The sequence below is a fragment of the Rhopalosiphum padi genome, chromosome 2 (genome assembly GCF_020882245.1).
Source record: "Rhopalosiphum padi isolate XX-2018 chromosome 2, ASM2088224v1, whole genome shotgun sequence".
In the NCBI taxonomy this organism is placed as follows: domain Eukaryota; kingdom Metazoa; phylum Arthropoda; class Insecta; order Hemiptera; family Aphididae; genus Rhopalosiphum; species Rhopalosiphum padi.
The window spans coordinates 34,208,373-34,235,281 of NC_083598.1; the positions used below are offsets into that span (position 1 = coordinate 34,208,373).

Genomic DNA, 26,909 nt, shown 5'->3' on the forward strand with positions numbered 1-26,909 from the left:
AGTATATGCATCACGTTCCTATTTCTTTTTTTCGACATCATATGCAAACAGGCGTGAGTGTAAGTCTGTAACCATAAAACATTTCGGAGAGACTGATAAATCGCTCAGAAATCAGAATATTATATTCAGCGATGGCTCGTAAGCGCTTCATAGAATTTAACTACTTAAGCCTTAGGCTTAATCTTACGTATCCCCCTTTTTTTACTAAAATCAGGTTTGCAAGGCGTAGAGACGTAACCAGTAATTACTGTTGTGATTTTAGAAATATATTCGTGTACAAAATATCCCAGAAGAATTATTTTTGTTCATTTATTATATCCTTACTTATAGGTACTTAAAATTTAAAGGATACACGCCATACATGTACACGTAGTTATTTAAAAAACACAATATTTAGTGCTCTTGCCATAATATGAACACAATAGTCAATAGTGATTTTTGAGTTTTTCGATCATAACTTTTTTCTTTCTATTTATAATTAATGTCATATAGTTCCTTCGGCATATCGCATGTGATACGAATTCCGGTGTACCTAACGTCTTTTTGATAATATAGTAATTACGATAAAATTTAAATGTTCGAAGGCAGATGATAATACAACATTATTATTACCTATAATTTGCATTCGTAATATGACGTCAAATGTGTATAAAAACACTGCGACTTAATGAATGCGGTATTCATAACCGGATCCCTACCTATTTTTTTTTTATAGTAACTACCTATAACCCAATAAGATAAGAATATAATCATGATATACGGAAGACGTGATTTTCGTCTCATAAAATGCCCAGTTTATATAGTAACACCAGCTTCTTTACTCTTTAGTGAACTGTGGAAATTCGTTGGCACATCTCATATCATCGCATTACGCAGTACACTGATGGTAGATGTTTATCTATATACTCATATCCTTAATATTAAAATAGGTTCAAAGAAACACTAATGATATTAGTATAATATAATAACACAGTTAATAATTTAATACTTATTGTATTAATGACCATGGTATTCGTGTCGTATCGATATTGCCAATGCTTCGTTTTACTGTACATTATCACGTCACAAACATATGCCGCAATCTCTTCGGGTGAGTATAAAATAATATAATAGTAAATTATTATTAAAATATAGGAATATAAACCCAATATTATAATTATTTTCATATATATATATATCCATAGATAATAGTGTGTATGCGATATGTAATTGATTGATTGTATAATAATTAAATTATGTATTATATTGTTATCAAATTTTTGGATAAAACTATGTTTTGGTTTCAATGTACTGTAAATAAAGAAAAATGTTGGTGGACTGGGTGCCAGTTGAGCACGTGGGCCGTGACTGGATGCAAACAGTATAATCGAATAGAGCGAAACGTCAAAAATTGCACTGGTGGTTCAGAGTATTACTGCTGTCTGCCGGACCCTGAAGTGACACCCGCCGAAGACTGTTGGTGGACAGGATGTCAGTCGAATAGCTGGGCGGTTAAAGGTTGCGACAGCTACAACAGAATAGAAAAAAAGCGGACGGCGTGCGAGGCAAATGGCTTTAAATACGAATGCTGTACTCGTCATAACACCGCCAATAGGTAATATGAATATTTTAGTTACTACTTACTATTAGAGCACGTTGATAATTTATATAAATACTTTGTATTTACTTTTATTATTTAAAATATCTAACATTTTTAACTACTAATTATTAGTATATTCTAGTTGATTTAAATTATATAATCCAATCTAAGTCAGTATTTCCTAAAGTGGCCGATAGAACTATTTATAAATTGTTTTGACGGAGACTGTGTCTTTTATTTCAAAATGGTTTCATTAGTATTAAGAGAATGTTTGCGTATTATTTGTTTTCTCTTTCTGACCCACGCGCAACATAGAAAATTTTACGTTCACAATAATGACTATAACCATATTAATTTCTCAAATTAGAGTAAACATCTTATAAAATTTAAAGTTAAAAAAATTATCTAGGGTATATCTCACAATCGATTTATTATATTTTAATTTTAAAGCGAGTTATGAGTTTTTTAAATCGTATAAAAAATTTACAATTTTAAAATAGCTACTTTTAACTTGCTTTAAAATAAAAATATAATAAAACGCTTATGAGATGCCCTAGATAATGTTCTTAACTTTAAATTTTATAATAGGTCATTTCACTATAATTTGAGAAATTAATATGGTTAGGTTAGGTTAATAAATATAATAATAAATAATAATACAATTTGCTATGTTGCGCGTGGGTTAGGGAGAAATAACAAATACTACGCTAGCTGGCATCTTCTTAAGACAGTACTATCTACTTTCAACTTTGGATACTTATTACTTGTTTATGTACTGCACTACTGCAGACGATATTTGTTAACCTTTGTACATGTAAAAAGTTTGTAGAATTTTATACCATATTTCGTGTTTTTTCCATTTATACATTACATTGTCACCATCATAGTGCCATACCAATTTACTTCGATGTTATATTAATGACTCGTTTAATGAAAGATTTTCATTGAGAAGATAATAGTTTTTGAATAAGTTTTGAATAAGCATGTAAAAACTGGATTCATTTTTTTAATGGACGATGGATAATGCCATAATAGATTTATAGAATTTGTATATTCAACGCTAAAATATCTCAGTAATTTCTTAAATCTCCGTCCTGAGTTCCTGACATAATGAGACGAATAAACCTAACCTAACATAACGAAGGTAATAATATAATTGAATTTTTGAAAATATATTTTTTTATAACTTAAAACTAAATGGAATCTTTAAGCATTTAGCATACTTAATTCCAAAACAATGTTAGAAAGTGAAGTTATAGATCCTTTTTGGCATGAGCAATATTGGAGACTTATATTTTGCACCATATTTATTCAAAGAAGATACAAATATTTCAACGTTTTGTGGTATCGCTGCAGAATTAATATTATTCTCACCAAGTCGATATTCCGGATGATCCCCGGACTGGATCAGTATTAGAATCATATATATCGGATATGTCTAATTCATCGTTAAAACTTTAATCTAAACATTTTTCAATAGCCTTTAAGAACTATTAGTCTTATTTTTATTCATTATACTATAAATCTTAAACATACATAGGCAACAGTAAAATTGAAATTAGTATAACTCGATCGAAATTACTAAAACGAAGGCCTTGTTAGTTTTTATGCATCCAATAGACAATAAACTGTTATTAGTTTGATAGTATATTACTGTTATTGCTATGACAATATCATTTATTTTCCTCGTAACCATGAATATATGTTGATATAAAACAAAAATCTACCAGAAAGTAAAAAAAAATAGAACATGTAATGCTTGAAATAATATTATTGCATGACATTGTGTTATCTCTGTCTTACTAACGTAAATCATAACACATTTTCGTTCAGCAGAATACATTTTGTGATATTAGCTTTAATATTATAGTAAATTTGCCTATTATCAAATTTAAAGGTAAGAGTATTATCTAGACAATGACATCTGATTTTATTGATGAATTGATGTTATCATTTTAAAGTGAGTTATGAACATTTTAAAGTTTTTATGTTTTACATAGCTATAATTCACTTTAAAATAATAATATCAATTAAAGCATATGTCATTGTCTAGATAATATTTTTAGCTTTGAATTTGATAATAGGTAAATTTACTCTAATATTAAAGCTAACATCACAAAATGTATTCTGCTGAACGAAAATTTGTTATGATGTACGTTAGTAAGACAGATACAACACATGCGGGTATGGCGTCCTCTTAAAAAAAAATTATTTCATAACATACAATCTTAAAAACTTTTGATATATTTAGTGTATATGATATCAGATATATATAACTATTTAAGTATTCACTATACTTGTTATCGGATAAATAATATTCTTAAATACTGTGACAGTAGTCTTAGGTACGTTTAAATTGTATAATTTATTTGAACCTATTTATTATATATATATAAACTAAATAATAATAATAATATGTTTGAGTACATATACTATATAATACATACAGATACCTATAGGTATAGCCATATAGGTATAATATATCAAGTTTTTCAAGGTCTTTTGGTCGTATTCTCAAAAGTCATTTACCCGTTATCGGTATCGGCGCCATAAATAATGTATATATAATATATAAATGTAATTGATATTGATGAGGCCAATATTATAGAAATTTGAGAACGCGTAACCGACACTTGGAAATAAATAACAAAACTCGGAACGATGTAAAACATATAATAACGTTTCGTAGAGAAGAAAATAAAATGAAATGTGAGGACGCACATAAGGCACACACACAAACACAAATCGTATTTAATGAGAGTCGACCTGCCCGATGGACTAATATAATGTATACACATTATTATACATATATCTATATATACATTACGCATAGTACATATATATATGGACGCGTGTGCCCTATAATTGTCTGATCGTAAAATACGTTAGGTTAGGTTAGGTTAGGTTAAGTTAACACGACGAGGATGAAACTCTAGAAACACTGCATAGTAAGTTTCGAGACAAGCAGTGACGAAGAATAAGTTTGTTAAAATGATCGCATATTTAAAGTTGATAATAGGTAAATTTACTCTAATATTAAAACCGGGTATGGCGTCCTCTGCCGTCCTCTTTAATGGTCACTGGTCAGTCTTAACTCTAGTCTCGTTTAATAGTTTATTACCATTAAAAATAGTACTGAATGTGCCGTAGTGCCTGTTTCATTCGTTTTTTAAATTACTGCTTTAGCAGTAGTAACCAATTACATCAATTTAATAATTTTAATAAATTACTGCTATAACAGTTGATCATGAATGTGTTAATTATTTGACCAAAATAATTAAAACATTCTTTTATATTTTCAAGGATGTTAGATATATTTGAAATCTTCTATTGAAACGTACAATTTATTTTTTCTTTGTACAGTCAATATTAATGTTTGGAATTAAATTTTGGAATTTCTTCTATAATAGTCATATATATATTTTAAAAACCTATTAAAGAAATTAATTACATATATTTTATAAAAGTCTGTATCTAATAATAATAATAACATTTATAGTAAGTACTTTTAAAATTCAAGGTCTAAATAAAGTTTTTCAAAATTGTTCGCTTATTCTTCTCTATAATGTTAAGCGTACCTATGTTTAATTTATGTAATCATAGCTATACCCTATACAAGAACAAGACATAGTAATAATGTTAATTTAATTAAAAATAAATGCAATACCACTTCCAGGAAATTAAATCCTTAAATTGTATTTAATTAAGTGCGTAAATGTCTTATTTTTTAAAAATATAAATATTTAAAAAACATATATTAATAGACTAGCCATCATTATCATGTAATAAATATAAAGCTTATGAACAATATGAACTATGAAATTTCATCAACATACACATGTATTCTGCATATTTCATATTCTTTATTATAAAAATGATTAACTATAAATTTTTTTGTATAGTTAATAGTTATTACGTATCTATTGATAATTCTAAATTGTCGTGTATATAATTTAATTTAAATTTTGATTTAAGTATTGAACTCAACATCATTATTACAAGCTATTACTTATAACTAAGTTGTCTTCTTATAAAAAAAAAAAATCACGGGTTTGAAGTTACCTAAGAATTTTGCCTATTTATGCCACTGGTTATTATTATGTTTATCTATACAAATTTTAAATTTATAAAACTATAATAAATACTATTATCAACCTAGCAAAAATAATTATTAATTTCCATTTACCATTAAATCATGTAAAATGGGAATCTAAATACTTTATTGGTACATTGGCGTATATAGGGTGGGGTTAATAATTTCCATCATTATTTTATAAAATCACATTTCATTATTTCAATATTAATTATGTTATCAACGCCATGTTTATGATGGATTAAATACCTATCCATACCGTCAAATTGGTCAATTTATTAATTAAAAAAAAAAATTGATTCGAAAATTCGTGAGCTAATTAGCCATTATAATATAATTAATTATCATTTTTAATTATATAACTAATATTAAATCATTATTTGTTGCACATTGGAATTTTAAATATACAATTGCAGAAATCCTGAAGACACGTTTAATGGTGCAAATGGACAAAGCATCGAACGGTCAGCTATTTGTGATGGTCGTGCGGATTGTTCAGATGGTTCAGATGAGACCAACAATTTGTGTGCTAAACAAACGTATGTAATAAAAATGCTTATAGCTATAATAGTCACAAGATAGTTTAATATTGTAATTGCATTTAATATTATGCATAATTATGATTATGTAATATAGATGCCAAAGTTATACATATCGATGTAAATATGGAGCTTGTGTGGATAATAGTGCAAAATGTAATGGTAAAAATGATTGTGTCGATGGATCTGACGAAAACCTACCCGAATGTAATATAAGCAATGGATCACCCAAATGCCCGTAAGACATTTTTGAACTTATTAAATAAATATATTAAAATAAATATTAAATAAGAAACATATTGCATTGTTTTGCATCAACTCGTTATTTTTAGTGTAAATTACATGATTATGCATTTGTGTACCTACCTAGGTAACTTTTTAATAAAGGTAGACAAATGCTCATTGAGGTTACTGGTTACTGCATATTAATTTTGTAATTAGATACCTATATTTACGTAATATACGTATATATATATAATCTCGTAAGCATAGTACTTACATTATTCAAAGATAATTTATCTTTCGTACTTAAATATGTGTCTTAGTTATAGTGAAATATTAAGTACTTTAGGTACTTACTATTACTGAACCTAATTGTGTTGACGTGTTGTATATTTTATCTTTTGCCCATCCAAATTATAATCTTCATTCAACACTTATATTTATAAAATATTTACTTCATCAAACTAAAAAATATACCAGAATATTAATTTTTATACATAATATACCTATATACACCATATATACCTATAACCGATATATTATTTAGTTCTAACAAAAAAAAAAAAAATATATATATATATGTTTTGTATGTATATTATTAAATATCTTCTAAATCTGTCAATTCAACAAGTATTACGTTAATTTATAAAGAACTAAGAGTTAATGAATTTAGGCATTTTTTTAATTATAAATTCTAGTTGACATTTATAAAAATAAACATTTAATTATTCCTTTAGACTATGATCATAATACAAGATATAAACATAATATTAATATAAATATATACCTAGTTATAATAAAGTTTTGACCAAATGAGTGTTCTATATAACGGTCTAAAGTTATGTCAAACTTTAAATATTAACATTAATCATTTTTGTAGTTTAAAATATTTCAAAAGTTATGTTAAGAATCTTGATTTATCTGTTATATAATTAGTTAGTTAACTTAAATAATATGTTTTTTTCATTATAAATACTTTTGTTATTCATAATTTTATCATTTATTCTATTTTATAATATTGTATAACTATTCTTGCTACCTTTTAATTTTGGCTATTACCAATATATTATATAATTGTATGTAATACTTTTAATTTATAAGAACCGCTCCCTCAGCACAAGCGATTGCTTATAGGGGGTGCTGCAATTAATTAATTTAAGTATTTTATATAATGTATCACATGTTGTTTTGCAAAAAAATATACTATATTATTATTATTATTATTATTATTATTATTATTATTATGCATAATGTATAAATATATAATGATATTATGCACTTAATATTTTGTATAACACCAAATTTAAAAATAATTACATTTGTGATATACTGATATGCTATAAATTGGAATAATTGGATATTATATTCTATAATTTATATTTATTTAATTGTTAATATTAAAACTCTATACATATTTACATTTAAATTTACATCCAATTTTTTTATTTTAAAGCGAACATCAGTATAAATGTAAATCTGGCCAATGCATTGATAGAACATCAACTTGTGATGGAACTCAAGATTGTAAAGATGGGTCTGATGAAACTTTGGAATTATGTAAAAATGTTCAGTGAGTTGGCTTTAATAAAATAACTTTCATATTTTACTAAATATTTTAAATTTTAGGTGTCAAAAGTATACATTCCGATGTAAATATGGGGCTTGTGTCAGTAAAGAGAGTAAATGTGATGGTGTTAGACAGTGTGCTGATGGATCTGATGAAGAAAACTGTGATCCAATCTCAAAACCGGTGTATAGTACAATTCAATCAACATCGCAGTCAAATACAGGGTATTTATTATTTTATTTTAGCTATACAATATAAGAATAACTTACGCATTATTTATAGACTATTTGAGGATTTTGCAAGTACAAGAAAAATAATGTATTTTTCGAAAAATTGAATTTATCAGTTAATTATGTCCCTATTAAACTTAATATGTCATTAAATTGTCTTATTTGTTGTAACTGATAAAATAAAATACAAAATTTGTAGCTATAGTTAAAAAACCTATAGGCTTTATAGGTACCATAGGCGTTACTATTCATAGTTATAATCAAGAAATCATTGAACATGGATTGTATAAGAACTAATTAATTCTGATTATTATTTCTTTTTTTGTATTATAGAGGATGTACTTAGTTGAGTTTAGCCAGTATAGGTAATATTAATATTTTATAATTTAAGGAATTTATGCGTCTTACCAAACGTTGAAGGAGTTGTATATTCTTACGACGGTTCAGATGAAATTTTACCTCACGGGACATTGGTTAATAAATATCGTACTGTAACTGAGAACTGCGAAGTTGGATATCATAAAGCTTATCCTAAAGGATTTAGGGTTTGTCAGGAAAATGGAAAATGGATAACGAATTCTGAGAAATTGTGTTTAAGTAAATTATATATTGTAATTTGTATGTTGTAATAGTGTAATAATTGATTATTTAAATGTTATATGTATGTCCAATTTTTGGTTATATTTGATTATAATTTGTTTATGTTTATAGAAATGTGTCCACCTCTATTATCAGATAGTTTAGATATTAAATGTACTCTTCATGGTAAGTATGTTAATTGTTCAAATCTATCGACACCTGATACAATAGCTATACCATCATGTAAGTCAACACATACTGTACCAAATGGACAAGAAGAGACTCCAATTGAATTACGTTGTCAGTCTAATGGAATGTGGAATAATCAACTATATAGATGCATTCCATGTAATTGTATTTTTTTATTATTTGAATATGTATACGTCTCTAATTTATACATTTTTTCTAATTTACTGAAGAATAACTGTATCTAAATACTTTCGTTTGTATATACTTATTATAAAAGTTAAATTTTAAAATGAGCAAATAATTGTTAGATTACTAGATTAAGTACAATCATTTGATATAGGTACATTTTTAAGAGGATGTGAGCGTAAATGTGCAATATTATTTTTCTTTCAGACCTACGTGCAACATAGATAAATCACAATCATGTACAATTGCTTTTTATGATTTGTGAGAAATCCTAAAGTAAAATTACCTATTATAACTTATAAGAATTATAAAAGATACAATTTCAAGGGTTTGACATATTGAATTTGCATTTTATTATTATTTTACTTTGTATTCGACTTTAAAATAAAAATAAAAAAATTGTAAATTTAAATGAATATTAAAACGTTCTTTTGAGAAAATATCAAGACAATTCGTTATAATATATCATACCTACAAAAATATTATTCTTAATAATTTTTGTAATTTGTGATTTTATAACACTATTATACTAACATCCTCTTAGGTCTTCAACATTATGTTTTATTCTTTATTGTATAGATATTATTACTCATTAATTATTAATTATTACCATCTAAATAAGTATTATTAGTATTAAAATATTATTTTAGATTGCGGCAGACCATATGCTAATCCCCAACCATTAATTGAAAATGGTAAAACAGCTTACTTTGGATCAGCACCTTGGAATGTCGGAATATATCAATTAAATAAAAAGAATTCCAATTATGACTTGATATGCGGAGGATCAATAATTGCTCCAAATTTAGTTGTTTCTGGTAAGAACTGTAACATTGTATTTAAAATTTAAAAATGAATGATAATTAATTAAGTAACATTTTTAGCGGCTCATTGTTTTTGGCAAAAAGGTATGCTATCAAATAGAATATCAGTAAATGATGGTCTATACAAAATTGCTGTTGGAAAATTTAATAGAAATTTTAACGTAATTGACAATCAATTCACTCAAATTTTGAATGTAAGTTATGTTATTACTTTAAAAAATAGAATCTGATAAAATTTTATTATATTATTATTGTTACTATTATTATAGTAATAATAGTAGGTATGATATTATAATATATATATTATAAATAAAACAATTTTATAGGTGGAAACAATTTATCTGAAAGAAGGTTATTATGGATCTAACGCGTTCTATGCTGAAGATATAGCTGTTATCGTGTTACAAAATAAAATTTCTATTAGTAGTGGTGTAGCACCAGTTTGTGTTGATTGGAATAGTAGATATAATATACAGAATGGAACTCAAGGAAAGGTTGGTTTTTTTGGTAAAATAAATATTAAAATTATGATTAATTACAGATATTACAAGTTTAGTATACATTACTATTCATCATTGTCTATTTGTATGTAGAACAAATACTGTAAGATACTCTGCTATAGTAGGTACCTAGTGACTGTTAATCTGTTATAGTGAAAAAATAACTCCGTAAAAAATAACCCCACATCAGATTTTGCAAAATTAAAAAAAAGAAGGGGCAAGGGGTGTACAATGATTAATATTTTAAGTGCTACCTGGCTAAGGGGAAAAATTATGATAGTCAAAAAACTTTTTTTTCCAATTATTTTTGCTCTCATAAATTCTAAAATGTAAATTTAATATTTTTTTATTCATTGTATCTAAAATAAATTGTAAAACACTACAATACATTTTTTTGAATTATTTCATACTTTATCTCGGGTTGTTTTGAGTTCTGAAACTTTAAAATTGCAACACTGAACATTTTAGGAATATTGACTATTATCGTTTTTCTCCGTAATTCTTCATATAGTTATTATAAATTATAATAGTGTTTTTATGAATTAATAATTAAAAATATAAAACTAAATATTCCTCTTGGTGCCGAGGAGTTAATAAAATATTTTGAAGAGTTGTACATGAGTGGAACTACAAATCGAATAATAAACAAAACACTCTAAGTTTAACCATTTGACGTTTTCCAGCAATGTTTATTCTTTCCGAAAATATGAAATGTCTACCAGAAATTATTTGTAATAATGAAAAAATAAACTTGAATTTAAGAAAATGGTTATTAATACTAAAATTAATATTACGAATAATTTTTTTACATATTATTATTGACGTTTTAATACAAAGTTATAATAACTAAAAAAATTAATTGTTTTTATATCATACTTAGACTGATATTGAAATCTCGTAAATATATGTATTAAGTAGGTACATATACATATCATTTTTATAAATTATTATTTTTTTCTGGTATTATTTTTTCGGGGATTAAATTTCCAGGATTATTTATTTTTTTAGAGGAATCATAATACCTATGCTGCTATACATGATAAGTGAATACTAAAAAAAAATAATATAACTTGATATTTTATAAATCCACTAAACCTTATTCTTATTTCGTATTTAACTAATTACTTAATACTTATTAATCATTTCTCATTATCTAAACTTACATAGTTATATTAAAAGATATTAATATGTGTTTTATAATTCCACAGATTGTTGGTTGGGGAAAAACGGAAAAAGGTATATCAAGCCCTTTTTTATTAGAAGCATGTTTACCATACATCGATCATGATTCTTGTCGAAGCATGTATAAAAATGGATTTGAAAATTTTGTAACTTTTGATAAGTTTTGCGCCGGCAGTAGTGCATTAGGTAATAAATATTTAATTATTAATACCTTAAAATCCATGAAAACCTAACCTTATTCTAGTCTTCATGTTAAAATCATTGACTCCCCCCCCAACAAACTTGGCTGAAATTTAAAACATTTAAAATACTTCTTTTAAATATGAAGCTTCATGTTTATTAAATTATTAATTCACATGTTATGATTAACATAAAAATAAAAATATATTTTTACAAATCGATCAAATAAACTATTCACAAGTGATACAATACTAACCAAATTTTATAGTCAAAGTTACTAGATTATCTTATATGTATTTAAGGGTATTTAAGGGTACTTGTTTGTTATGGCCCCGCCAGTATGCCACATAAAATTTATCGCCCCGCCATATAGTGTGCCGTTATTATACCTACAATTATCGTATTTAGCTCGTGATGGATGATCTATTTTGGGAAATGGAAAAACTATTGTACATTTTATATTAAACCATATTATTACGCTGCTGGCTTTCATTATTTTATTAAACTTTGACTTCGTTTGAAACCAACACGAAAAATTAATTTTTAATTTTTTTATTTTATATAATAAAATTAATTTTAATGAATTACTTACAGTTGTTTTTAACAATGATACTGCAATTAAATTTTTACAAAAAAATAATATAGTTAAAACTAGAAAACAGAAATTTTTTGGAATCATATTTAGCAGAATTTATGTGGAGAACACGTCTCGGAAAACAAGACGCATTTGAAACCATTTTAAAAGATATATCCGAGTTCTGGCCTCCACTATAATTATAATTATATTATTTATTTACTAATGCATTTATACATATTTTTTTAAATTTATAAACATATATTTATTCATTTATTTTTAAATTTTTTATTATTAAAAATACGTACATATTTTATATTTATTTATTATTTTGTTTATTTTATTTAATTGGCGGGGCGATAACAAACAAGTACCTATTTAAGTTATATTTTCATGCCAAACGTTTATTTAATTATTTTTTAACTTTGGTAATTCCATAAACTTATTTATTAAAATAATATAATATTTTGATTTAAGAATATAAGTCAATGGCATATAAACATTCGATGTTAATTTCTTATATTTTGTACTTTTGTAATCATCATTTGAAATTTATAAAAACCATAGAAAATTAAAAAATGAATTTTTATAGTGATTCTTTAGATCTAAAAACAACCACAGGTAATACACCTAAAGTAAAAATGACTATTCAATTATATTTAAATTATTATTACATAAAATTAACAACAAAATGATACATCATCTATAATAAATTATAAAAATCTATATTATACCTATCACCCTACAAATTACAATGCCACGATAGTCGTATGAATAAAATATCTTTAATTTCAGGACAAGGAGTAAATCAGGGAGATAGTGGTGCAGGCTTAACGTTTTTACATTCCGATTATTATTATTTAACTGGAATAGTGAGTGTCAAGGATCCAAACACATTTAATTCAATCGCAGTTTTTACTGGTGTTAAGCGACACATTCAATGGATTCGTGAACTTTATAACAAGTATACTTCTTATGCAAGTGATAGTATATTTAAGTCTAATAAGATGGTACTTAACTAAGAATTATTTATTCTATGTGTAATTGAAGTCAATATTTATATGAATACATTTTTACTTTTGTATAACAGCTTTTAACAGTTCATAGAATTGCTTGTTTAAATTTAACTTAATACTGTATTATAATAGGTAATATCTTAATAAGACATTTTTAATTTACACTTATCAAGTTCAAATAATATTTTGCAGAAAAAATTTTGCATTTTACTTATTCTAATTAATTTATAATTATAATTATTGTACTTGATTATTAAAATAATTACTAATATTTATATTTCTTTAAATACATTTTAATGTTTAAATTTTTTATTGAGTTGGTTTTTTTAGTGATAACTTCTGCTAACTAACCCATTTTAGAAAGAACAATATTTTAATTCAATTTTATTTAACAATTATAGTATTTATCGGCCACATAGTTTCAGTGGCAGACAAACGGGGGGATGAGGGGGATAGATCCCTCCATGACTTTTTTCTTAAATATTTATAACAATTAAATTTATGTATATTGTATTATAATGTTAAAGTATTTAATTTTGTTTTATTTTTTATGCCTTCCCCCCATGTCAAAATAATTTAACCACCACTGCATGGTGTACATGTATTTATTTATTTATAATAAATAATATTATGTATTACGCTAAATGGCTGTTCCAAAGAAGTAGAAATCAAATTGTGTTGTTTAAATTCAACAGTATAAAAATCATAGATTAGGTTAAGTAACTAACAAAGATTTATTTTGGGAAATTATAATTTATAAGTAATATAATTTTGATACCTATTGGGGTATTGTAACGCAAAATCGATCGGGTAACGTAATTATATTGTGCATCGGTTACCTATAGTAATAGCATTGATTATAAATACTAGTATTTATAATAACTAATTATAACTAATAATGCCTATATTTAAAGCTAAAATGATCAAATAATATAAATATAATTATAATATACATTATGTGTATCACATTACTCGGCTTGTCAGGCGCATTATACAGACAATTTCACTACATTTATGCATAGAGCAACACATTAATGATTAATGATAATAATATTATAATGTCTAATTAAAGTGTTTTAAGATACTATATCTGCAGCTGATTTAACTTGACACTTGGTGTAGTATACCGTTAGTCGAGAACATAATAATATATAGCTCAATGGATATTTTTAGTTAAAAGTCTTTTGAAAAAGAATGTTAGGTCTTATAGCCGAGTTATAGGTATTAATTATATTCTTTTTTGTTAGAAGATTATAATCGTTTAAAAGTTTTATAAGTATTGAAAAAATAAATTATAATATACATAACTAAAAATTAGTTAGTGTTGATTGAGTGACGAGTGTATTGGTACACTTAAAATTATATATCATTTTAGTGCGTAAAATGTGTAGCCGCCCAACAATTCACCATTCGTCTTAGTATGTAATTAGCATTGCCACCATATATATATATCAGTTAACTACATTAACTACAAAACATGTTAATTACATAATTTGCATTAGTATTATTTCTTACTTTCAACTATTATGTATTTATGTTACATTTTATACCAAAATGAGAAAAGTTAAATAAATATAATTCCTATATCTGAATCTTCATTTTATATTTATGTAAATTCGTAAATATAATTACAATATTCTCAACATGTTTTTTTTCATCCTTTTATAAAGTCAAATGAAATTCATATTTACAGAATAAACATCAACACAAAATGTTGAACAATTTATCCATTACTTATTATTTTCAATAAACTATGTTTCCTACGTACAAACAACATTCTTATACATATTAAATAAAGATTTATCTTGGAACTGAATATGGCTGTTCTTCTCCAGATTCGTGGTATTTGATGTAGCTTTTTTTGTGACTAAAATCTTTTTTGTCCTCTTGCCAACCTCTTTTAGGTGCATTATTATAATTGAACCGTTTTTCGGTTAAGCCATAAAGATTATCAATTTCTTCTAAATCATCTCTAAAAAATAAATAAAATGTTTAGTTAAATAAACATAACTGAGCAGAGCAATAATTGTATTGATATTTTTTAAGTTGTATGACTGTCGCCAGTCGCCACCTATTAGAACAAGAAAAATGCTTCAATCATCAACTTCAAGGATAGTTTCTGGTAGAAAATTGGTTCTAGTAACTATCTAGTATTTTAAGTACATTAAGATGTAAAGTAAAATATTTTCCTAGTCAAAAAGCTTTAAAATGTAATATAGTTTATAGTATATTATTCTTATAAAAATTAAAAAAAAAAAAAAGTAATTTCATATTTAAATTTATTTTCATAATTTCATTATTTTTCAGGATATTTGAAATTACAATGTTGATGATTCTTTTAAACGTATACAATTTATATACTTATAAGTTATAACGTTTGTTTTTATTTGTATTTTATATTCTAGAAATGCGATAAATAAAAAAGAATTATTTTTAATATGCAAGTACAGTAGAAACTCATTTAACCGTCGCTCTCTGTTATTCATCATCGGTCACCATAAAAAAAAAAGGTAATGATGCAATCATTGAAATTTTGAATGATATTTAAATTATTTTTAATGTCACTGCCATTGACGAAGAAGTTGATGGTGACATCAAAGATTTAGTGCTTGACTTAAAACCACCAACTAGCTATGCAGAATCAAAAGCAATATGTTATCAAAATACATTGATTGGTTCGAGGTACAAGAGGAAACAAATGCAACACAGGTCTTATTTCTTGTAAAATATGAAACATAGCCGCTCAAAAAGCTCGTGCCTTAAAAAACAGAAGAAAATGACGGATTATTTAGTATGGGATTATTTTTATTATTATATTTTATATATTACTAGTTTATTATTTTATTATTTTTGTCTGTAAATGACGATGTAAAATATATATGGTTATTGGAAAATTATATTTTGTATTATTGTATATTTCTGTTAACTGACTATTCGATTACCCGTTATTATCCCGGTCCCGACAGCGGTGGTTAATCAAGTTTCTACTGAATTAACAATTATTTATTTCCACATTTATAAAGAAACCATTATAAATTATGTTATTTTTACTACTAGTAATGACATAAGTGAGTTCAACTTGTAATAATTAGTACCAATTAATATGTTTACAACTATTTAAAATTTGGAATTGTATATAAATGTATGTTAATCAACATTTTAAAATAATATTACTCTACAGTAGTCTGCAAACAATACAACAAAATTAACATAGTTACAAGACTGTGATAAAGTTATACTCGTCAATGTCAAATAATATAAAAGTCCATTACGATCGAAACATAAATAAACATCTAACGAAATATGTTGTTAATATAAATAAATCTATAAGAATATAAGTATGTAAATTGAATATATATAATAAGTACATAAACATTGATTTGACAAACCTATAACAAACTGTTCCACATCGTAGTGCTGCTACTTTTTTATTAGTTATGGGGTCTGTAACATCACCTAAGGGATACACCACTTTGAGAACTTGATGAGTAATATGTGTTGTTAGTTTTTCTGGTAATTCCTGAATAAGCACAACATCACCAGTCTTGCATTGTTTTTCTGGATCATGAGCATAGTACACTTCATCTTTATTAAAATACTATATAAAAAAAAAAAAAAACCATAACATTTATTTTTGTACGATAAATAACGTTTTATTATATAACTCACCATTAAAAGGTTTTGGTCTAATTCTAGTTTCTTAACAATAATTTTTGATGCATTTTGTTTGACAGATGGAGCACACCGGCCCAAAAGCAGTAAAGATTTAGCAGCTCCAACTAAACTCATGGCTATAGTCAGCGATTATAGTTAAAAACTTGGCTCAAACTCAATATAAAACACGAAGAAACAATCAGAGATCTTTTATTTTTTTATTTTTAATTGTGATATGATTGATATAAATTTTGAAGTTACCTACTACAACAAAGTACAAATGCATAAAAATTGAATTTTAACAGAAAAAATCATGCTCGAACATCGTATTTCCTAAACCGGACTCAAAATTGATATCATAGTTAATATCACAGATCAAAAATAGTAATAATAATATTATCTTAAAGCGCACTGAATACTGATAACATGGAATAAAGATAAGAATGTGAAATTTACAACATTATTGAAATGTATTACTCATTACCGCGATTAAAGATATCTTTAATCGTAGGTACTATTCGTCTATTCGTACTCATTAGTCACTACTAAAAACAGTAAACAACATTAGTAAATAGTAATAAGTAATAAGTGAATTCACAAAAATAATAGTCGTACATGTAGACTGTGGTTAACCTATAGTGCCTTATTATAGTTATTATTATATTATATATCGTCATAATATTAGTCTGTGCTGGGGACACAGAGTTTGTAGAGCTACAAATGTTTAATTGAACAAGACATAACAAACATTGAAATGTCCATTATCTAATACAGCCAATATAGGTATGCATAGTAATTACAGTCGTGAATACAAATTAATCTGTTTAGGTAAATAACTTGTTTGGAAATGAAATCTGTTATCCAATGTTTAAAGCACAGTTTTTATGTATGTACCATATGCTCAAATGAAAAATTCTAATCAAGATCTAAAATTTTATGTATTACGAATTTAAAAATATTCAATCGGTATCATCGACTGAGTATTATAAAATAATTGTAAAAGATTTAACAATTTATTATTGATAGAACTACGTTATAAGGAATAAGGACTATTTGTTCTTTATATTAAATTTGTAACATAAAATCATAATAAATAGAATACTTTTTTTTGTTTATTAAGGCTATTTATTCACGGTGCTGCAGCTGTCTTATAATAAACCAAATGTTTATGTATAAAACTCAAACAATGTTCTTAGCAGTTTGTATAAAGACTAATTATTTTTTGAAGAATTTCTCGAATTTCAAAAATAAAGTTCAAATTATTACAACAAATAAAACCTACTCAACTGTACCCTACGTACAAGGACAATCACCAGAGAACAAAATCAGAGAATATTTCTATTACATAGATCACCAAGGAATGGTTTGTAGATAAATATGTATTAATTAGTTAACTGAAAAATGTAATAAAAATGTTTGGTACAAAATATTTGTCAACATATCTAGTACTTTATTTGCTATACTTCAGAATCTAAAACTTAACTATTATTCTAAATATTTTTTCTAAAAACTTGTGATTTGTATGTTTATTTACATATTATAACCTTTGGAAAAAAATACATTGATTATATTTTTTTAAATATTTGCTATTTTTAATGCCTTATTAACAGTGCTCGAATTGGGAAAAATTAAGTAGAGGAGCTCAATCAAACGATTTAAAAACTGCGTTCCAAGGGTACAATTAGTTAACACAGGCCCGTGAGGGGGTTCACCCCCCTTTGCTACCTTGATTAGATTTTAAATACCACTTTTCCACAACACAGATATTTTAATTTTACCTTCATACTAGCCCACATAATAGATGTATACAATAAATTATAGGCAAAGAACAGTATGATATTATAGTTAATTATAATCAGAAAACTACAAAAAAAATATATAGAGTCATAGAAGTAATAATAATATTAATAAACTATTATCAAAAATAATTTTGATACTAAAAATTGTAAAATTCGTTACCCCCAAATTCGAGCATTGCTTATTACTTATTAGACATTTAACCTATTTTACAACATTTTTCATTTTATTTTAAGATAATGAACAAATATTAAAATATTTGTAATTTTTAGCTTTTTCTGGATGATAGCAAAATGAAAAATTTTACATCAGCTTATAAAGGTAAACATTTTGTTATGTTTAATAAATGTTTTATAATAACAATTACTACTGTTATTTTTTAATTTATAATTTAAATAAATGTCATAATAATTTCAAAATGTTTTAAAATATTTTTTTTTTTTTCAGAAATAGATTTTTTAGTTTTTTTTTTCAAGCGGTTAAAATTAAATACAACTGATCGATATAAAGAACACTTTCCATGGATATCATTATGTGGTAGAGAACGGAATTTTGTTAGATGTGACGACCATCCAATCGTCTTCAACCAAGTAATTAAAGGTGATGATGGCAATCTCTTATTTTGTCATAATCATGCAGGGCCAAAGTTGACAGTTTTATTTCAACCCGATAAACTTTGGATGGATGTTGAAAACGGTAGAGTTTACCATCCAGCCAATGATCAACACGGTTCAATAGGACTTGTATCATCTAAAACAGCTATTGAATTTAGTAAAATGTTTATATACAATGATACAAACAACTATGTGCCTACACATTTTTTGTGGAATGGTAAAAAGTATGTTCTAGACCCAGATTGGTTCAGACATTTGATTCGCAAATAAGTAAAATTTAAGTTTTTAAGTGAATAGTGTCAATCTTAAATATAAATATTATATAATATATGTGTGTGTAATTATAAAGTCTGCATTGTTGAAATTGATCTGTACATTTCTTTATTTTTTAAATTTTATTAATGTAGTTTTTTTCTGCAATAACAATTACTGTCAATTAGTGTAAGACATACTATAACAACTCTGTAGAAATTGGACTACAATAAAAATAATATATCGTTGTACAAGGCTCAATATTTTATAAATAACAAAAAAGTTTGATTCTTTTAGTTTAGATTTTACAAGTATTATTTTTAATACTTTTATTGAGAGTGGATCTACTTATACAAGACTTATGCAATCATCAATTTTTTTTCAGAATACTTAGTATTATAAATTTCATTAATTTGTATCTGTTACTCATTAAATACATTATGATAGCAGGATTTCTTAAAATAATGAAAACAAATATTTATATAATTAAGTTATATCATTATATGATTATAATAATTATTATAAAAGATAACTACACTTCTCTTGAAAGTTGAAGTTTGATTTCGTTTAATATATTTTTTACTTTTTCAAATTCTTCTCTTATGTCTGCACTTTCCATTAGGTCTTTTTCTTTCTGCATGACAAAATATTAAAAAATAAATAATAATGTATAAACAAAAATAATTTAAAAACACTTACTTCAATTTGTGACACCACTGACACTAGCATTAGTTTAGCAGATGACAGGAATCGTTTTTTTTTGTTCACTATTTTCTGTTTGGTTACTACAACTAATGTATGCTGCAAAGTCAAAAAAGTTTTAATACACTATTTAATATACATTATTTAAAATAAATATATATTCAGTAATATACCATCTGCTAGATTTAGTGATAATCTAGAGACAATCAAACAAGAATTTTTTTCTTGAGTCCACTTGTTGCCTTGTGTGGTGAAACGATGGGCACATTGTAAATGGTGTAAAACTTTATCAGCCGTTTCCTTATTTGGTATTGGTACAGCTTCTTCAAGATGTGCATACAATGCCCAAATTTCACCATCATTTTGTACCTAAATAATAAATATAATTGTAATTAATAAAAATGTAGTTTGATGAATAATTAAAATATAATCTATCGCACTTGTGATGTAAGTCTTCCAAAAAGTTGTAATAAACATTTCCTATGCTCTGATGCTGGCCTATCGTTTTCGTCTTTAACATTATTCTGTACGGCTTGGACTAGAATCCTCAAAACTTCCACATCTATGTGCTTACTTTTTAAATCTAATAATCTATGATAACATTTGATTGCCTTTGATAACAAAGAATATTCTTGTTACAATATATATAATAGTTATTATTTTAGTAATGGATGTAATACCTCTTCAAAACAACCGCAATCAACACTGACTACCATCAAATTGTCCCAAACCATCCAACTTTCATAGTTACATTTCACAGCTTCTTTTAATGCATAATAAGCTCTTGATTTTTGACCATTTTTAATATAACATTTTGCTAAATTGTTCCAAGCTTCAAAACACTGAATTTAAAAACAAAAAATACATCATTCAATTGACAATCAGAACAATTAGTTTTGGATTGAAATGTATGAAACATATTATTTTAATATTTTGTGTATTACAACAACCAAAAACCTTGGCAAAAAAACTATAATTGCTGGTTTCCCCAAATGCAGTAAAATATAATATAACCACATACAAGCATAGAAAAATATTTAACTTTAATTATTCTGCTATAGCATTGTGGTAAAATGTGTGTTAATATATATTTCAAAAATAAAATATTATTTTATTTTTTTGACAATCTAAAACTAACTGTTTCATTACTCACATCACTCTCGATGTCACAGTATCTTCTATATGCTTCTGCAGCTTCTGTCCATCTTTCTTCAACCATACATGCGAAACCAAGTCTAAACCACAAGTTTTCTTGTAAAGAATTTATTTTGAGAGAAATTTTGAAATGATCTATACTCTCTTTATACTATAAATATAAAAACAATAAATAAAAATGACTATCTTAGATATGAGTATTTTTTTTCAAATTTAAAATAATACACCTTACTTCTTTTCTTGTATAATAATAAAAAGCCCAGTGTTTTTGTGCACGACTACTTCGATAATCTGAAATTTTCCATGCTTCCTCATAAAGAGATTTATCATCAGTAGCATCTCCAAGCAAACATAATACTAAAATATGTTTGGCTACAGTGAGATTTGGTGATTTTAACTCATTTTCAAGAATTTGTGCAGCCTATTATAAATTAAATTTATTAATGTCATTTAAATTTTTTTAAATTTTAACCACTAATGTTACTTTATGTCTATGGCCTTGGGTATTGTAACAAGCAACACATTCTTCCCACAAATCAAGAGCTAAGAACCAATCTAATGCACTTTGAATGGCACCAATTGAGAGCATTATATTCCCCAAATATGATTTTAGTTGCCAAGAAGGTGAAACAAAAGAACAATGAAACAGATATAATCTCTCAACATTAAGTGGACTTGATACTTCCAAACTGCTTAGTAAACTCTAAAAAAAGATTTAATTTTAATTTTAATTGTTAATTACAGTTGTTTTAAATATATTTACCTCAATTTGTTGCATTGCTCGTTCCACTGATTTCCTATTATCCCTTTCTAGTACAGATCGTTGGAGCAAAGTTGATACATGAATACTCCACACAGATTGTTGTGACACCAAACACTATAGTATTAGACCAATATTTAACTAATGTTAAGAAATAAATCATAAAAAAATTACTCTTATATATGGCTGCAGTTCTTCGAATTGTAGATCATCTTTGGGTTTACATTTTTGTTCCAATATACTTTAAGAAAAATAAAATGATCTTAAATTTAAAACAAAAATGTAGATAAATAATATTATATAGGATTAAATGTAGTATTTACAGTGTATTTAAGATGGCTGCTTGTTGAAGACTGTTCAATTTAGGAAATTTTCCAGCACTTTCATTAGAGAATTTGATATCTGGTAAACGATTTTCATCATCAAGCACACAATCCTATACAAAAAAAAACTATTTAAATTAATTTTGTCATTATATTTTTATACCAGATGGCAAATAACTTACTTTAGGTAAATCAGAACATTCATGAGAAGTCAATAGATTGGTATTATTTTCTCTCTTATGTGAATTCACATTTAAGGTTAACTGGGCAAGTTCTTTAACTTGAAATTTAGTTCTTTTTCCCATTGCACCTAAAATAGTTCAATTAGCAAAATATAATTAATGAATGATAATATTTTAACTTACCGACAAGTGAATGTTCTAAACCCAGTAAGTTCATTGCTGTGTTAAGACTGTCAGTAGCTTTTGAAATATTTCCATAGTGAGAAAGATAAATTTTACATTGCTCTAACCTAAATAAAGCTTCTTCTTCATCAGTTTCCCAAACAGTATTTTCCATTTGTTCAAAAGCAAGTTCAATCATATTTTTTATATCATTTGATAATTCATTTAATAAAGATTGTAGAGTCGAGAGCATCCGTATTTGCCACCAAGATCGTGTCTAAATAAAATAAAAAAATAAATTACTGATATTATGTTACCTAATCGTTAAGTTACTACTAGTTATTCTTACAAAAATATTGATCTGATCGTTGCTAAAAACTGCATAAGAAAATACCAAAAGCTCAGGATACAATACTTTTCTAGATACACAATCTAAATCATTAACTAAGCTTTCTACTACTGCTGTACTTGAACCCCAACTTTTTAAATCTCTAAAAACAACATAAATACAAATATTAAAATGTATATCAACTGGAAAATGGTTTTAATTATGAATTGAATTTCTAATTGACTCATTATTATTAGAGAACACTAGAACTAATAAAGTGTTCATGAATATTTTAAGTGTGTAGTTAATAGGCAGTGGTGGATTTAACTGTCGTTTAGACGGAAAATGCCAACAGGGCCCCCCCCCCCTTCTAAATTATGTACTGTGTATGATTTTGTACGAGGCCTCTCTTATGGATTTGCCTACTTTATTTTAACCCTTAAATTCGCCACTGGTAGTAGGTCATAATAAAAGATAACATTAATTTTTTAATTTTAACTTATTTATTATATTACATTATTTAAAAAATGTAAAAAATGTTGTTAATTAACTGGAAAAAGTTTATGAAAGCTAAGGAATTTTAATTCTGTGAGATTTTATTTTAAGGGATTTTTATTCTCATTTTCATTCAAGAGTTATTTATGTCTGTCAAAATTATACAAATATTTTTTTTTCCATAGATCAATTTTTCAAGAGAAAAGATAATCATGTTTTATCGATAACATTAATAGAGAATAGTCAATTAGAAACTTAAAGCTAAACCCTGATATAACATACAATTTTGATATCAAAGGTCCTGTCCAATTTGCTTGTATAAACAGCTGATAACAGGCAACACCAAATGTGAAAATCACATTGTTTCTGAAACAAAAATATACTATTTATTTAATAAATACTAATATTCTAAATTAACTATATATTATCAATTGTATGTTTATAATATCTATCAAAATATTAAATGAGATTACTTGAATACAAAATACCTGTTGCTTATATTTTACTTTATAACACAGAAGATTAGATGCTAAAATACAATAATAAATAATTTATTATTTGATATTGATAAAGATGTAATGTACCAAACATACAATATAAATCAGTAGTAATTATGACATATTACTTGTGTATATTATTGCTTTTATTAATCCATTATTAAAAAATAAAAAATTATTTACATATAAAAAAAATGCTTGTTAAAAATGTTAAATATTATTCAAACATAGACTCTAATTGAATATAGGTAATAAGTAATTACTAACAATTGTGTTAAACAGAATAAAAAATACCAAGATTTATCCTCAGCGACTTTTGTAGAAAGCTGTATAATTTATTACCTGGATTATAATTTTTTTATACATAATTATTTGGTTTTAATGATGAATATACAAATTAGATTTTATCCCAATGATTCATATACATTTTGGTGCCACTAAAGAAAATATGATATACCTATTACAAATATAAGAACATTCTGCTAAATTACTCTAAAGATTTATCACTAACTTATTAATTGCCATGTACTTACTTTGATGGATTCAAATGTAAGAAATCGCTTAAATGTTTTATAATATTTGAACTGAAATTTGACTTGCTTATATGTTCAAACTCGTTGTATAGTCTCAAAAACAAATCATTTTCCAAAACTTCAACAAAGTTGCCTTTTAGAACATTTTTCATTTCATTTGATGTAATATCATCTGAAAGCAAAAGTTAATGAAAATTAATTATCGTTTCTTGTTTAATGTAAATAAAATGGTTCATAATAATTTATACCTGAAACAATTATTTCATTATATACATTTGAATATGTATCACCATATATCAGACACTTTTCCGTATCCGTAAATTTTTCGACGGACATATTATCTTTTATAAAACTAAATGTTTTAATTAAAATAATAAAATATAACAATTTATTAATCGTATAATGCTATAATATAAATAATTTAAAACAATTTAATAATATTTATAAACAATATAAACGCAATAATTTCAAAACAAAAACATGCAGATTCTGTAATATACGACACATAACCTCAAATTCAATACTGTTATCAGTAACTTATCAACAATTATCACAGTTACCGCCAGTCAGTCGTGGTTTCTTGATAAATATATGCTTACGCACTTCCTATTTTCCTCAGCTCTTGTAGGTAACTTACAAATTGTAAGTTATTGAAACATGATTTTTTCACCAAAATAGACTTGAGAAGTTTATCCAGATAAATGCGTTTCAAGTTTTTTATGTCTTTTTTTTTTGTATAGGTATTTTACATGATTTTTTAAAATTTTTAAAAATTTAAATAAAGATTTCAAATGAAAAAATAATCGGTTTGAAAAAAATTCAAAAATCTGTAACGCAGTTATCGATAAGAACTTCTCAAGTTTATTTTGGTGAAATAATCATTTTTCTACAACTAATTACTAATGAGAGCTGAGGAAAATAGAAAGTTTGAAAGCATGTTTCATTGTTTTACGGTCGAATTTCGTTAGGTACCAGAACGGCCTAAGTGAACACAGTCCGTATAATCTACGTTTATGTCAAAAGTATAATGAAAAAACAAAAAAAAATGTTTGATATATATAATACACTTATACTTAGTTAATATTTGTGTAATTCTCGTATAGAATACGAATACGAAAAGATAACGTCGATGGTATATCCGTATATTTTACGAGATACAAATACGTTTATTCAACATCGTCACATCGATCGTACGTTTATTATTGGTTAGTCGAAGTTGCGTTGATGTTGGTGTAAAGAGTACCTAAATAAATGGATTTTCGCATACCGTTTTCTCTCTCTGGCCTACTCATAATATAATAAATACTTCAATAAAACCAAATACATGAAAACAGAAAAATCATCTTTTTTTTGTACTTTCGAGTAATCTTAGACTTTAGTGTGAAATCAGCCATCATCCATATTATAATAATTATAGAAAACAATATTTTGGAAGGTTCATATCGATGGATTTGTCTAAATATTGTCTCAAAACAATTTAATATCTATTTAAATGTCCCTATTCTAACAAAAATAAAAATTTTCGAAAGAATGTTCTCATGAAAAATAAGATCATAAATTCATAACCGTACATAGCCTTCTTCGTTTTTCGTTTTTAAATTCGCACTACAATCTACCAATCTCTCTGTCATAAAATTACGTACAATAAAAAATTTATGGAGATGGTCAACAGCAGATATCGCCAACATATTTCGATAGTATAAAAAATAACTTATTCAGTTGTTATACGAAAAAAAGAACACCATTTCCATGATCATGCAAACTTAATATTGATATATCCGCGAGAAATTCTTTCCGCTTTAAAATCTAAGTTACACGGAGTGGCTAGCAATATGTATTTCTAACCCTACACTATACCTTTATTTTATTTTTACTAAAATATTTTTCGTGCTATTATACCTTATAAACTGAGACCATAAAGTAGGTATTATTATACTGAGTACGTACAAAAATATCAACTTCTGTCTTGTATACAATATTGAGGAAACAAAAATT

At 25.7% G+C, this 26,909-nt stretch overlaps 4 protein-coding genes across 4 annotated transcripts; 2 read left to right on the forward strand and 2 right to left on the reverse strand.

The window, feature by feature from the left end:
* Nucleotides 1-782: 782 nt before the first annotated feature.
* Nucleotides 783-13,770, forward strand: LOC132919622 (modular serine protease-like). Its single transcript, XM_060981352.1, has 13 exons — nt 783-1,090; nt 1,303-1,594; nt 6,089-6,211; nt 6,309-6,449; nt 7,887-8,003; nt 8,060-8,224; nt 8,622-8,827; nt 8,942-9,157; nt 9,835-10,002; nt 10,069-10,202; nt 10,335-10,502; nt 11,717-11,876; nt 13,240-13,770. The coding sequence occupies exons 1-13, from the start codon at nt 1,000-1,002 to the stop codon at nt 13,464-13,466; spliced, it is 2,208 nt and encodes a 735-aa protein (XP_060837335.1). The 5' UTR covers nt 783-999; the 3' UTR covers nt 13,467-13,770.
* Nucleotides 13,771-15,046: 1,276 nt separating this feature from the next.
* LOC132919624 (small ribosomal subunit protein uS17m) lies at nt 15,047-17,477 on the reverse strand. The gene is made up of 3 exons (XM_060981354.1): nt 17,130-17,477; nt 16,850-17,058; nt 15,047-15,432 (listed from the first exon to the last, which is right to left on the reverse strand). Exons 1-3 carry the CDS (start codon nt 17,247-17,249, stop codon nt 15,261-15,263), a joined length of 501 nt encoding a protein of 166 aa, XP_060837337.1. The 5' UTR covers nt 17,250-17,477; the 3' UTR covers nt 15,047-15,260.
* A 75-nt stretch (nt 17,478-17,552) lies between these two features.
* LOC132919623 (UPF0598 protein CG30010) lies at nt 17,553-20,031 on the forward strand. The gene is made up of 4 exons (XM_060981353.1): nt 17,553-17,897; nt 18,235-18,477; nt 19,184-19,232; nt 19,359-20,031. The coding sequence occupies exons 2-4, from the start codon at nt 18,277-18,279 to the stop codon at nt 19,793-19,795; spliced, it is 687 nt and encodes a 228-aa protein (XP_060837336.1). The 5' UTR covers nt 17,553-17,897; nt 18,235-18,276; the 3' UTR covers nt 19,796-20,031.
* A 223-nt stretch (nt 20,032-20,254) lies between these two features.
* On the reverse strand, nt 20,255-25,397 carry LOC132919621 (tetratricopeptide repeat protein 27). Its single transcript, XM_060981351.1, is given in 18 exon segments — nt 20,255-20,411; nt 20,477-20,536; nt 20,538-20,578; nt 20,653-20,848; nt 20,920-21,090; nt 21,160-21,321; nt 21,633-21,785; nt 21,867-22,055; nt 22,119-22,337; nt 22,398-22,511; nt 22,569-22,635; nt 22,718-22,830; nt 22,900-23,027; nt 23,083-23,338; nt 23,411-23,552; nt 24,167-24,250; nt 24,915-25,086; nt 25,163-25,397. Coding segments are annotated over 18 exon segments (2,457 nt in total). The 5' UTR covers nt 25,251-25,397; the 3' UTR covers nt 20,255-20,309.
* Nucleotides 25,398-26,909: the final 1,512 nt, after the last annotated feature.